We start from the raw sequence: 15,013 nt of genomic DNA on the forward strand, positions 1-15,013 counted from the left end.
GGCTGTTGTGCTGTGTGTGGGGCGGCCGTGGGCGCGTACAGGTGTGCGGTGGGGTGGGGTGTGCCTGCCTCCCTCTCTGCCTGCCTCCGTGATGTGGCACAAGCGAGCCCTCCGTGACTGTGGGTGCCCGGGGTGCAGGGCAGGGGGGTAGAGCCTTGCTGTGGGGGCACGTCGGTCTAGTGAGGTTCGCGGTGTCGCTCTGTGGTGGTGAGGGTTTGTGGTGATTTTTGGTTTAATTCACGCTGTTGCCTGCACGCCCGCTGGCTCAAAGTATAACCTGGTCGCTGCAAACTCCTTTCTGCCGGTGAAGTTCAGTAAAGGTGCCGGGGTGGATGTTACCAGGCGTTATGTTGTGCACTCACAGCGAAATCCCGAGTATAATGTTCACTCTGCTTGTTTGTTACAGATGTGTCTCCATACTGATGTGGTGTGGACTAAACATGTTACGGCTTTTGTAACTTCGTATATATAGTTCACTGATTCTGGTATCTGCTTAGCCCGGTTTATGTGTTCCTAATTCGCTAGGTAACATAATTTAGTAGTTTAGGTATCATGATTTTGACTTTGTGTGTGTTTGCATGCCCACGCTTGTGTGGTGACCAGGGTTTGATGTTCCTTCCTTGTTCTTAATCATAAGTTTCTGCTACTAAAACAAGGCTAGTTGTAAACCACCGGCAGCTGTTCGTGCGCCTCCTGCTTTCAAACGAGTATGTCGCTTCCCCGTTCCGAGGAGAAATAAGTGTTTTGCACGGGGTTTTGAGAAACAGAAGTGAGCAAACCTCTCCCAAGTCATCATTGCAGTTCTGTTTGTTAAGACCAATTCTTACAGGCTTTTAATAGTTGTTTTCTAAACGTCTGTTGGGTTATGTGTGTTTTAATGTATATGGGGAGCCTGGTTGTCTAGAATGATTGGCATTATTCTGTCTCTGCTGCTTGATTGTGTAAATACTGGTATGATTTTGTAGCAAGTAATCTGGTGTTTGAAAACACAGTGGGTTTTTTGGTAGAGTTTTTGCAATCTGTTAAATTGTGCTTAGAATAAGGATTTATTGTTTCTGTATCATGCACATATTGTGAGGAAAGGAAATAATGAGAATAAAGAAAACTCCAAATATGCAGACTTTTCCATTTACAAATACATTTGGGAAAACAGTGACCAGTAGGTTTTCATGTTTGATTTGTGAAAGAAACCCTCATCCCTGGTGTTTCTTTTGTTACCCATGTTTATACCTGTTCTAACGGATTTTGAAGAGGCAGGATTTTTTTTTTTTTTCCTGTTTTTTTTTTAAGAGAAAAGTATCTTAATTTTTGTGGAATAGGTGCACGCTAGGGTTAGCTGCTTAACAGGGTTTTTTTACACTTGAGTGTGCACATTACTGTTGGTATACTTGCACATTATAAAAAGCAAACTGTAAACTGGACAGTTCATATCAACAACGAATCAAATTCATTGTTTGAAGAAATAATTTGGTGGGTGATTGTGGGAAATGGATTGTTGTTCTGAACTCCACAGCCACCTAAACCCATGGAAGTTCTGCAGCTGACTTGAAGGGAATCAGCATTTCACAATAATATGAATCAAAAAGTGATAAGAAAACAGCTACGAATTTCCTTTAGCTGTATATGATTAGAGAGAGGTGGGGTTTTTTTTTTCAGTAATGAGCTAGGATATATGAGACTCTAGATTTTTATCAGTGACCTGGTTTGAGCCTGAAAGTGACTGGGAAAGCTGGGTAGTCTTTCAAGGGCTTGTGTACTATCTTTTCACTAGCTGGTTACAGTCATCTTTTTAATACACTAATAGGCTTGGCCAAATACTTGGTGTTTGAAATCTATTAAGTAAATGTGTTATTTAATTGGTAGGTTGTGATTCTTGACTACTCTTCTGAGTGGTGTAAATAAGTAAAAAATAGATGCAGAAAGTAATCAGTTGCCCATGTTAATGTTTGATTTAAATGTCTGTAATTCAGGATATTGTAATTTTCCTTTCATCGTTTTGTGATATTAAAAACAAATGCAATGTTCTTAAATTAACCTGTAAGAGTTTATTCTCTGTATAGTGTTGTTGATAAGATGGCTTCATTACTGCATTCTCTGTATCTTGCTCCTCCATTACCCATGCTTAGGAAATGGGGGTGGGAGGAACCCAAAATGTTTTAGACAGTACATTCCCACTGTTTTCAGAACTCCAATGAAAATCGTTGCCCCTGCTTTCAATGAGAGATACTGTGGGCTGTGATATGGATGCCACTTGCTGTAACAAGTCTGAAGATGCTTTTCATGGCCTATTTTACAGCTGTAAAGTCAATTAATAAAAAGAATATTTAACACAACTCTCATCCCTGTTTAGAAGATATGGTTCTTTGTTTTATAGGTGCTCAGATCTGCAGGACCTATAAACTGATGCATATCACAGCACCTGTAACTTCCTTCCTCATACAGTCCTGCATGTATGTAGGATATAGGTATAGTTTTCCCATTCTCTGATGAAAATCTGCATTAAGAATTTATTAAAGTAATTTTAGGAAAAAACCCTCCATATTAAAATAAAGCAATTTACATGACATGTAATTTAAACTATTTCACTCACTAGCTATTGTCTAAGCTGAATATATAGATAGATAACTCTGTAATTGCTTAGGTAATCAGAGACATGCCTTAAAAAACCCCACATGTCAATTTGACAAAACTTAAGGAGTCCAACTTGGCATGTCGAGCGTACCTCAGTTTAGGAAATATAAGTTGCTTCTGTGCCTAGGTTTCTGTGCATGTATATATGTATCTCCTTCTTTTGTATGCCTGTGTGCTCCCAAGGACTTTAAACTGAGACCCTGAAATCAAGTAAGTACTCAGAGGCTGTGTGCACATCAGTGTTTTGGTGCAGAGCAATATCACTGGTTTGAACTGAATACCGTCCTCCCCACTTCCTGCTTATGGGTTTGGTTTGAACAGCAGTTTTGGTGTAAATGAACTGAACTCCTGTCAGAAGAAACTAAACGAGAATCTTCTTGTAGCAAGGTTAGGGCCACTCCAGGCGCATACCAAACATACTCCAAACATAAGGGTCTGAACCAGTGGTTTGTTCTCAGACAGCTTTAAAACACATGGATTGTAAGGATTTTTGGCCCAGTGAACCAGACTAAATGTGGTTTAGTGTAAGCTCCCTGAACTACTTACAAATTAGAAACAGGGGCTTCTGAACCAGCTTCTTCTCCCTACTGACCTGTTGCTGTTATGCTATTGTATTTACTACTGTAGACATAGCTCGTTAGCTTGTGTGAGTAGATTGTGATTTTAATAACTCATCTAGTGAGACTAAAGAACCCTTATGTGCCGCTTTAACTAGAGTCACTTCTAACATAGTTTTGACTTCTTTAAACTTGTCAAAGCTTGAATTTCTAGCTAAAGCTTTTTGTGCACGCCAGGAATATACATTTAGGAAATACACATTTTAATAGTCTGTGGCAACTGTGGTCTTAAAAATTTCAATTCAAAGCAGCTTCTTTCTTCTACTTTCCTTCTGCCAGAAAGTGTTTCAAAATAGGAAGCTGGATTGAAAGTGCCTTCTTATTCTTAGAAAGGTTGTGCCAGTGTTACCACATTGTTAACTTAAGCAGCTGCAGAGCTGTGACATTTCTCCAAGTCTGGTGTGTACATTTATTCACAGACTATGAAGAGTGTCACCTGTAAGTTTTTTATAAATGCACTTATTCATGGACATTTTATTTCAAGCATATTTTACTGTAAGATCCTGATAGATGGATTTAGATGTTCTTTTTATAAACTGGCTAAATGGGGCTGACTGACAGCCTTTTTATTAAATTGATTAATACCTACATGACTTGTATTTTTCTGCTGATTTTTGGAGTGCTTATGCGTATCTTTTATGATTTCATTTTGATGATTCTAAAAAGTCTAAAATAGTATTTTAGGAGAGCCTATGAGGAGTAAACTAACCAGAAAAGCTAACCTTTCATAGGGAGGTGAGCGGGTCATGAGGTTGTACAGCGTAATTTAGGCAATAATTTTAAAGACTGTCTTGCGCTTAAACTGGTTGCATGTGACACAAACAGGTGCTGTCTGTGGCTGTTATATTTTAAGAATTGCATGATAGTTCAATAGCTACCTTAGGTGGGATTCATCGTGTTTATCTTTAAATGTCCACAGAGCAGATACCCAAGTCTAGAGCTAGTTACTGTGGTCTTTGTATAAATACTGAGCGCTCTTGGACTGTATTTCATCTAACCAACTGTAAGAATCTATTTTAGATTGAGATGAATCACCCTAGAAATGTTGTATTTCATCTAGCCAACTGTAGGAATCTATTTTGGGTAGAGATGAATCACCCTAGAAATGTGTTCTTCCCTCCAAGAGGGACTAGAATGCCTTGTTCAGATGTGGACATCTTTATTTGTTCAAATGAATCTCACCTTTTATGCCTGGTGGAGTTTGGCCATAAGCCTTTTCTAATAGATCATGTTTGTTTAGGAACTGAAAACCTTAAAGCTGTTAGTGGAGAAAACAGCTCAGGAATGGGGCATGTGTTTAGAAAATATTATTGTCAGTAATCGGAAAAACTTAAGAGTCTCCCAAACCTTGTTTCTTAATGAACTGCATGTGACTTACACAGATCCTTTGCTGAACATAGGAATACAGTTGATTTTGTATGTCTTTACTTCATATCCCACACCTGAACAGTAGTTTCATGCAGCTCATTTGCAGTTGTTCACTTCCTTGCCAATACCCTTGAGGAGTCTGGGCTTGTTGTTTTTTTCTTCTGGTAGAAAAACATGAGGGAGGCTGTATTCAGTAGGGTATGCTCTTGTATGTTGATGAGAACTGTACATGTTGATAACCATTCCTTAAATACTTTGTTTGCCTCATTATGAAATACAATAAAGTCAGAGTTGAAATACTAGTTTTTTGTTTCTGATACACTTACTGGGGATGAGCTATTTTTCATATAGTGCATTTGTAATGTTTGGTTGGTCTTTGCTTTCTGTCAGAGATCTGTCCTGATGTGCATATTATGCTTTTAAAATTTTCATTTTTAATATGGATAAGCATATATGCTTCATGCTGAGAACCAAACATCATAAATAGACATAGGTATTTGAGGAACTATTCACTTACCATTACAATTCAGTTCTTGTTACAATTCAAATATTACAATTCAGTGCTAGGGCATTAGCAGAACTTTGAAATGAACAGTAATAATATTTTTTTTAAGTGTAATTTCTCAGTTGGAATTTTATTTGTCTTGCAAACCACACTAGTGTAACTAATAGCCTTTGCAGTGGTAAAACAAAATATCTCTAGTTAAGTTAAACTATTTCTGGTAGTTTAAAAATTGACTGATTTTGGTTTTCCAGGAAAATAAACCTGTAATAAAGAATGGTCTTCCTGGATATTATTTTTCATGAAGCAAGTTTGCTATGAAATTTGAAAACATTCAGTTTTGCTTCATATGTTCTTAGGGATGTTTGGTTTTGATGTTAATGGTATGAAAATGTTGACAGAAATTGATGCTATAAGAAAGTCAGCCAGGAGCACAAATGAAACGTAAGAATCCAGATTTTTCCCATCATAGGGGCAGACCCTGGTTATTGGGGTGCATTCAAGCTCATTCGCTTTGGGAACCCAAAGATTTTTAAATCCTTTATCCGGCTCTCCCAAAGTGGCATAACCGGAGAAGTAAAGAAATCTTTCAGCAGACTGCATGAGGTTAAGACACTCTTCAGGGAGAGAGTAAGCACCTTGGAATCACCTAGTATCATAATGATAGCTGTTATAGAGCCCCAAGAGATTATTTTAAAGAGCTCTTACTGACTTCTCAAAGCTGACTTAGCTTTATGAACTGTTTCTCTCTGCTTCTTGTTCAATGAGTAGTATGTGTTAGAAAGATTTGCTCTTGTCTGTTAAATTCCGTATAATTACTCTTCTGCTATGTTTGATAGTTCTGAAGCTTTAAATTTATTTCTCTACTTGTTCGGGGTTTATATTGAGAATCTTAAAGAATGTATATAAAGCATATATACTACCTGCTGTACATGTTGGGGATCAGTACAGATTCTTAACCTTCTATTTTGTCTTAAGATCAACCAGCTAATTACCAGCATTTAGCTAGGTGGCATTTCACATGGCGTTTAGTTTGTCCCAGTGATAGGATTCAACTTATCACGTGAACGTTTTAGTGTAAAAGTTCTTAACAGATCATCATTGCTGATAATCTAAATTTTTGTGTGTTTTAGTTAAGAGAGTTATTAGGAAATGTAGAGAAATGCAGTATTCAGAATTTGTTGCTTGGGTGTGAGGAAAAAGCCCAGTAATTATTTTGATAATATGAAGGATAAGTTGGAAAGGCTCTAAATGGTGCATTTCCTGTTGTTTCTTTAAAGGGAAGTGGTTTAGAAAGCAGGCTGGCCATCTGTGTGCAAAGGAGTATTTAGGTCAGTGGGTCTGTTCTGTCCTGCTTTGTTCCAGGACTAAAGGATCTGTTGTGCTGAAGGCATTCTTGTCTTTGATACATGCAGGTTTCTGTTTAGTAAGTACTCTTCCATGAATATTCATGAAGTATGATTATACTTCGATAACTTAATCTAGTAATTATAGGCTGCTATGACCTAAGTGAATTAAAACTACTCTTTATAAATAAAGAGTTCCTTTGGGGATTTTTTTGGTTTTTTTTTTTTTTTTTTGGTTTTTTTTGGGGGGGGGGATGGTGTAGGATGGTGTTTGTTTTATGGTTGCACGAATTTATAGTATAAATATAAAATGAGACTATTATGAAGTACTGATTAATCATAAAACTATTTCGAGCATCTGCCATTTGTGCCCTTGTAGTATTTATGATGTAATATATTTTTAATATCCCTGACTTGAATATGTTGTGTATTTAAAGTAACCAAACTTTCTTTTTGTTGCAGATGATCAAAGGCTGTTACTTAATTGTCAAGCATTTATTGATTCTTTGAGTTTCCACCTCTCTTTATGAAACTTCCTGCGTGACTTAATGAGTTAAAGAGCTTTCTAAAATAAAACAGGGGCTGACTTTATGTAGTCTGACTTGGTAGAGAGAGGATTAGTGGAAGACCAGGCAAGCTGTTCAAGTATTAGCCTATTTTCATTTAACTCTCCAGAGTCATATTCCAACAGAAAATGAGAACCTAAAAATTTTTTCCAGTGTAAGATGTGTTTACACCTAAGAGGAAAAAAACACACGCTGTGTATCACTGTTTTTGCACATACTTACCTATCATATACAGATGCTTAAAAAAAAAAAAAAAAAAGCTTACAATAAAATATCCAGATTTTCTTCCAGCTAGATTTTGGAAGCATTTATCTTGGGTTTTGCCTCCTTCTGAGAGTAGGAGATGCTCACTTCCTTAAATAACTGCTCTCAATCCCTCTTCTGTCCCTTCATGGAGTTAATTCTTTGTTGTTTCTAAATGTATCACATAGGATTCATGTCTCACTAGCACATGAAGCCTAAAGGAGTGCCTACCTTTGCTGAAACAGAGTTAATTCTGACTCTTTACCTAGACATCAGCTGGGTGATTCTTTGTGATAACTTTGTAGTGATGTAAGGAAAAAGTGTAATAGTGCTTAGGTTCCTTGAGATTCTTCTCCTTTCTCAGTAGGTCGCTAGGATTATTTTTGCTTGTGACTTCTGTTCCTCCCAGAAACAAAGCAGTTTTCGTTGAAAGGAGAATTGTGAAGGGAACTTTGAGTCAGAACTGGTCAAGCTTTCAAGACTCTTCTTACTTACTTGACTGATATTATGTGTAATTATAGATTTGTCATGGTTTAAGCCCAGCTGGTAACTTGGAACCACGCAGCCACTCGATCACTCCCCCACTTCTTCCTCCCCCTGCTCCCAGAGGGATGGGGAGGAGAATCAAAAGAATGTAACTCCCCAGGACAAGATTTTGTCAGAAACATTGTTATGGCAAACTTTCATTTTTCAGATATCCAGCTTGTTTAAAAACCACAGTTCACTCTGTAAGTTTAATTTACTTTTAGTTGCGATATTTTGATCTGCTAATGCCACATCTTGTGTTTTTGCAGCAGGATGGTTGAGGTACTGCGGGATTTAAGTGTAGTCTGCCAAGATAGCATGAGGAAGAGAATAGGTGGATTTTACATTGCATTGGTGTGTTAATTGGGTTGATGAGATCATTACAGTACTGTGGGAAGACAAGGTACTTTCTTCTGTACTTAAGTGGTAGCAGTGCAACCTTTATGTTTTTTTGTGTCAGAGGCATAGAAGCCACTCACAGACTGTTGGGGTTTTTTCCCAAATGAAAATCCATGCATACATGATGGTGCAGCTCTGACCGGACTTTGAGCTTTTTATTTTTCTTCTCATCCACAGATAATTTCTCAATAGATGGAAACTCGTGCATTGCTTCTGGAGTCCCCAGCCTCATGAATCCAGTAACTAAGCCAGCTACCACCACTTCTTTCAATGCCTCTGTGGCTGAAATTCCAAGGAAACGCAAAGGAAGTGATTCTGATAACCAGTAAGTAAATTGATTCTGCATGTGTCTCAGCATAAACTTGAGACATTCATCTGTTACTTACACAACATGTCTCATCCTTTTTCCTTTGTTTATTACCATTATTTATTACAATTTCTTCCAAACACATTCTCTGACTGTCATGAGTTATTAAAAATAGAAAGAATAATACCTGAACCTAAGGGGTATATGTAGGATTCTATAATGCAGTTTCCTGGCTTGAAGTGTCTGGGCAGAGTGTCTCTAATACTGAAATTTCAATCCCAACTATTTTTCCTTTTCCTATTTCTTTTCTTTTTTTTTTTTGTCCTTTGTTGCCTGCTAGTAAAGGCAAGTTCTCTTTGCAGCATATTGAGCATATTGTTACTAAGTTGCTTGAAGTCTCACACTAGAATATTACCTTAAAGTGTGAAACATGATTACTAGTTAAGCTCTTTGATTTGGAACTGCAGAATCAGAACTGCTTCTTCAGTGACCAGGGCAGCCATTTACTTAAATGCCCAAACAGGCCTGTGACCTAAAAATGAGAACTGTCTTACAGTAGTGCTCAGTCTTTTTAAGTGGGTCATACTTGACTAGTGAGATGATGCTTTCGTCTGCTTTCTCCTGTTTTAACTGCAAAACAGATGACAGTAAACCAAATAAGCATTTGCATAGAAAAATATCTGTTAAAAGTGAATTAATCAAAGCTATATTAATCAGCCAGAAGTAAGGGCCGCAAGTTAGTCTGTAGATCTAATACACTACAAGTATCTCCAAACTTGTGTGGAAAATCCACATTTAAAAAGGCAGGAAGTAGGAAATCTACATGTATGTGTGATTTTTTTTTTTTTTTAAAGCAATTCTTTTTAACCACTGCTTCCTTTATATATAGTCCATTGATCTATGGAATGTAGTCATACTGTGGATGTTGATATATATCAATTGTCAACTTGGAGATTCAAATGTATCTTGTAGATCATTGAAAACTCCTGAAATACGTTAGTTTCTGAAAAGAAACCTGTCGCCATTCTTGGTTTTTATTCACCTGTTCAGTAAAAGTGCTCGTTTGTCAATAGTGTTGCCCTGAAGTTTGGCTATCTTTCTGATTTCATGAAACTTCTGTCATTAAAAAAATGAAGTTCAAGTCGAAATACTAATTGAAGAAGTATTATTTTATAAGAACTAGTAATTAGTTTCTAAAAACTGATGTTCTTGCTGAAAGTAACTGTTCAAGTGGGATTTCCACGAAAATTTTTCGGTGACTTTTTTTCATTGGGTACGTCAAGTCATGTTTTTGTGCTTCAAACTACATTTTGCTTAACTATATTACCTGTTTCTGCAGAGATATAGTTGAAGTTGATGGTGATCTTCAGAAAAGGTACGTTTTATAAATTAATCCATTTCTGGTTTTAGTGCTAAAAACATGTCTTGTTTGGCTAGATGAGCTATGTGGTTCACCTTAAGGAATGCTTTGTCTAAGGGCAGGTCTTTGTACAGCACAAGCTGATAAACATACAGCTAATTAACAGGATAAATAGGTCCATGCAATGTTAAGGTTTTCTAATATTTGTTTCTAAGACACTGACTTGCTTATAACTTTACCAGACTTGTTAGCATTGAAGTTAAGATAAGAATGGGAATGAATGAAAAGCAACAGCTAAATAAGAAGACTAGGGAGGTGGAGGAGAGGTCTTGCACTCCTCTAGGATCAGGGCATGTAAACACTTTCTGTTTGTTTTAACTTAGTCACATGCTTTTTAAAATAGAACTACCGCAACTATGTTAAAATAATTCTACAGTGTTACAAGGTGACAAACCGGAGTTAAGATTGGCTGTGCAGCATAAGTAAAACCTTTGTGTATATATGTTGTAGGATAGTTATTAATTACATGATTGCTTTGTTGTGATTTCTTTTTCTGCACTTGGATACCTTACTTAGAAAATGTATTGGTTTATGTGTAGCTGTACAGTATTCTTTTCTGTGAAACAGAATAAAATATTTCAGTTGGAATAGGCCATATAACGATCATCTAGTCCAGCTGCTTGACCACTTCAGGGCTGATCAAAAGTAAGTTAAAGCATGTTGTTAAGGGCATTGCCAAATGCCTCTTTAACACCAATAGGATTGGGGCATCAACCAGCTCTCTGGGAAGCCTGTTCTAGTGTTTGACCACTTTCTCAGTAAAGGAATGCTTCCTAATGTCCAGCCTAAACCTTCTCTGGCACATCTTTGAACCATTCCTACGTTCCTGTCACTAGATACAAGGGAGAAGAGCTCAGCAGCTCCCTCTCCACGTCCCCTCTTTAGGAAGCTCTAGAGAGCACAGAGGTCACCCCCTCAGCCTCCTTTTTTCCAAACTAGACAAACCCAGAGTCCTTTGCTGCTCCTTATAGGACATTCCTTCCAGCCTTTTCACCAGCTTTGTAACCCTCCTCTGAACTCATTCAAGGACCTTCATATCCTTCTTAAATTTTAGGGCCCAGAGCTGCACACAGTATGCAAGGTGAGGCAGCAGATTTGTTCTACTTTCTTCTCCAAGTGGAGCTCCCATGGGAGAAGGAGAAATAGATAATAGGCCACATGCTGCACTGCAGTTTGTCTGGCTTCCCCTTTCCTTTTCTCTTATGTTCTGACAATATAACTTCTGCTTGAGTTCATAAGACATGCGTATTTCTGGTAAAAGTTCCTCTTAAAATGAAAGAAAAATATTAGTTATTACTAACGCGTCTAAATCTGAAACAGTTTCACTGAAGAGAAATCCTATGGTCTCTGAGTCCAACCTACTTCCATGTTTGGGTTTATCAGACTGTCCAGAAGATTCCAGGGTTCAGTGAAATCTCAGGGTGATGCGCTGGAGTCTGTGTTAATTTGACTCTGGCTGCTGGATCCTCACTGGGGTCAGTGCTTAGTTACAGGTGAAAGCAGCTTTTGGGGTCTTCCTTAAAGCTGTAATCTCCAACTGTCCTACTTCCTACTTCCATTTCCTCACAGGAAACAGCAGCTGACTGATTGGCCTGCCTTCTTTTAATCCTGCTGGTACAACAAATGCCTCTGCTAAAGTGGTCATAGGTTAGCAGGTCTCTCCTCTGGAATGGAGTTAAGTACTGTCTGAAGTGTTTCCACTGCTGAATTAAAAATAGCTGAAGAATTGCTGTAGAAAGACTAAAAATATTTGTATCAGTTTATCTTTTAAAGAAAAAAATACCCAATATTTGTATGGAAACTGCCTCTCTGCAAGCACCAAATCACTCATACTGAATTCGCAAGGTAACTTACGCCATGTTCTGAAATTCTTAATAGATGGTGGTGAATAATACAGTGATCTTGGGGAAGAAGAAAGATCATTGCCCTTGTTTGAATTATCCTTTATGTTTTCCTGTTGCCAAGTATTTTTCGTGATATAAGCATTATGATTGTCTTTCACTTAAATGTTTTATTACAGACTTTCCAGTCGTTGCTGTAGGGTATATGAAAATACTTAATTTTTACTTTTTCTGACCATCAGCAATTAAAGAGTATGTTAAGGCCAGTCTAGGCTGAGGTTGCTTTATTCGTCATTTGACAATAAGATTTTGGAAATAAACACATGAATAGATACTCTCTCTTGTAAAATTTATATAAACAAATACGATCAAGCCTGGACTTAAGTTATTTGAATGTTCCTTTAATGTTTTCTCCATGATAAAAATAGCCCCGTAATTATGAAATATTACCTACTATGTTCACATAGCTGAATTGAATATTGGAAGTTATGCTTTGGTCTCTTTATGCTTCACTTGCTGGATCAGTTTTGGCTTAGGAATTTTTGTGGATTTGCTTTTGTTAGAGCCATAGTAAATTTGTAGCATTTTCTGTATCTTCTCAAATTCATGGGAGGAAAGAAGTGCCTAGTATTAAATATGCAATATAAAACTGTGTCTTGTTTTCTCTAGGAGTGAAGATGAAGAACATGTTAAAATAAAAGATTTCAGGTACTAATTTAAAAAAAAAGTACATTTTGCTAGTAAATTCTAATATTCATAATAGTAAAATATCAGTTTGTGGGTAACATTCATTAAAACGATCAAAAACTTAACAGTAAACTCTTCCGCCCCCTGCCTCCCAAATGTATAGTAATTTTTAGAGCCTCCTTGAGGACTTTGTTTCCTACTAATTTTAATGTCTTACAGAATCTGTCAGATGGCTTAGCAAAAACCTGAGGTTTAAATGCTGTACACTGAAGTTCTGTATGAAGTGGGGAGCTGATAGTCAGTCTGGATGAATTTGAGAACTGTTTTTTCTAGACTTGTCTACACTTGGAGATATTTAAAATTTATCCCACTTGAAAATGGATTCAGCTAAAGCATGAGAAAGAATTCTTGTTCTGGAACAAGTTTTTGCATAGGGAATTATTCAAAGTTTGCCATTGCATTTTGAATTCACATCTTACCTGAATCCAAATTGAAGTTCACATAAGCACTTGTAAGATTTGAAATGCTGTGTGACTGCAGTCGTGATTCAGCCAAATAAATATTTTAAATTATAGAGAAGCCACTTAATAAAACTAAGTTGTTTTATGAAGTTGTTTTAAACATAGTGTCTTTAATTTGTCATATGAACAGAGATATCAAGGCAGAAATACATAATCCTGTATTCTGTCAAAAGTGTTATTTATACAGAAGGCTAACTAATAATTGTGAAGTGTTCCTGTAATTTGCATAAAATGGATGAAATTAATGTGTTCCAAAATATATTTACAGGCTTTTTTTTTAACTACAATATTAAATTGCTAGACAAGATTGAGTTTTGTGCATTGCTTCAATAACTTGCATTCTGTATTGTTAACTTCTTTCCTTAAGTTTTGATTTGTTAGTTGGAGGGGTAAAAAAATAAACAGAAGATTCTTTGGTGGTTTGCTTAACAGTTATCATCTTCCAGTGTTTCTTTTCTCAAGCTTATTGGGAAACTTGTTTTTCTTCCTCTCCCTTTGTAACTGGGGAATGAAACAGAAGGCTGATAAAAATAAATTTTTTTTAAGAGCCTTTGGAGAGAGAAAAGCTAATTGCTTGGATAATGACCAGAGTTATTTGTGTGGAGAAGGGATTTGTTTTTAGGAAAAATAATAAAAATAAGACAACAAGGTCTTTAAAACTGTACTCTATTCTTTCTCAGCAGGTCAGGTGTAGGTAACCTTTAATACTTTCTGTTATAGTGTGCCTAAAAAGAAGTTTTATATGTCGGTTAACCAAAACTTGTTGTCCCTCGGTTTGGTTAACTACCACTGTGCCTGGTCTCAGTCAGAAGGGAAAATAGTTTTTGTTTTAATTGAGTAGCTAGCTTGTATTCTGGGTAAGGTGGGAATAGAATGAATTTAGCTTTTCTTGATCTGCTAGAGAATGTTAGAGAGAAGGAGACCAGCTAGAAAAGCTAAGATACTCCACTAGAAAGAATTAAAGAAAAGGTGACCTGAGATATAAATATAGTTGTGATGTGCACTGTCACGTGCTTTAGAAGGGGTTTTCTGATGACAGCTGCCCAAAAAGAGATGCTCTTTTTCTGTGGTTGAGTTCTTGGACAGAGGTTTACCAAGAGATGACACCTGGGACAAGGTATGCAAAGAGGCTGAAACCCTTTCTACCAATCTTATCAGGGGAAAGCTTTCTGAAATAGCTCTGGTGAAACTGCAGCAGAGAGTTCAGTGATGCTTTAGCAAGTGCTGAGAGCATTCTTTACAATAAAAAAAAGTATCAGAATGAATACCCCATCATAGTTACACAGGCTGGGTAGGTACAGGGCCAGGGAGCAGAAATGTCTTCCAGTGATTACTAAAGACATCAAAAGTTCTCTGGTACACAGTAAGGTGGCAGGGATGACACATGTATGTCAACGGTTGCAAGAAGAATTTAACTTTTGTAGATCTTCATAGCCTCTTGTTCCTGCCACGGATAATCAAGTTGTTGCTTGAGATATTTTTTGCTCTCCATATTTCATATGATTATTGTGACCATTTCTGCTTTGTTCTAATGAATCCAATTCAATTGTCAAATACAAGTAGTGTATGAAAAACTGTTTCAGTGCAGTAGTACTTCTTGCGATATGTTCCATTCCCAAAATTTAATCAATTCATATTATCAGGAAAATAATGTGTTCTACATCTTAAAATAACTTTTCTTCTTAGAGAGGCTCACAGTCAAACAGAGAAACGAAGAAGAGACAAAATGAATAATTTGATAGAGGAATTATCTGCTATGATACCTCAGTGCAATCCAGTGGCACGAAAGCTAGACAAGCTTACAGTGTTACGGATGGCTGTGCAACACTTAAAGTCTTTAAAAGGTGAGTTTTAGGAAACTAATTCTGAAAGTCCTTGTTCCATCAGGAATCATACTGTGTATCTTCTTTGATGTTAAATAAATCAAAGGTCATTTATTTTGCATTTCCTTGCTGAAGTCAGTTCCAAGTCTGTTCTTCATTTACATTTATGTTTGTAGCTTTCAGAACTTCATTTCTTCATTTTGCTTAGTATAGCAGA

General features: G+C 36.9%; 1 protein-coding gene across 1 annotated transcript in view; it reads left to right on the forward strand.

Annotated features, from left to right (window-relative positions):
* Positions 1-8,378: 8,378 nt before the first annotated feature.
* Positions 8,379-15,013, forward strand: part of ARNTL2 (aryl hydrocarbon receptor nuclear translocator-like 2) — a 28,323-nt gene continuing 21,688 nt past the window's right edge. The window contains exons 1-4 of the mRNA XM_010019481.1: positions 8,379-8,522; positions 9,844-9,879; positions 12,435-12,473; positions 14,660-14,817. Coding sequence (XP_010017783.1) covers positions 8,428-8,522; positions 9,844-9,879; positions 12,435-12,473; positions 14,660-14,817 — 328 coding nt within the window. The 5' untranslated portion in view covers positions 8,379-8,427. The remainder of the gene's footprint in view (positions 8,523-9,843; positions 9,880-12,434; positions 12,474-14,659; positions 14,818-15,013) is intronic.

Source organism: Nestor notabilis, unplaced genomic scaffold (genome assembly GCF_000696875.1).
Source record: "Nestor notabilis isolate BGI_N333 unplaced genomic scaffold, ASM69687v1 scaffold10348, whole genome shotgun sequence".
In the NCBI taxonomy this organism is placed as follows: domain Eukaryota; kingdom Metazoa; phylum Chordata; class Aves; order Psittaciformes; family Psittacidae; genus Nestor; species Nestor notabilis.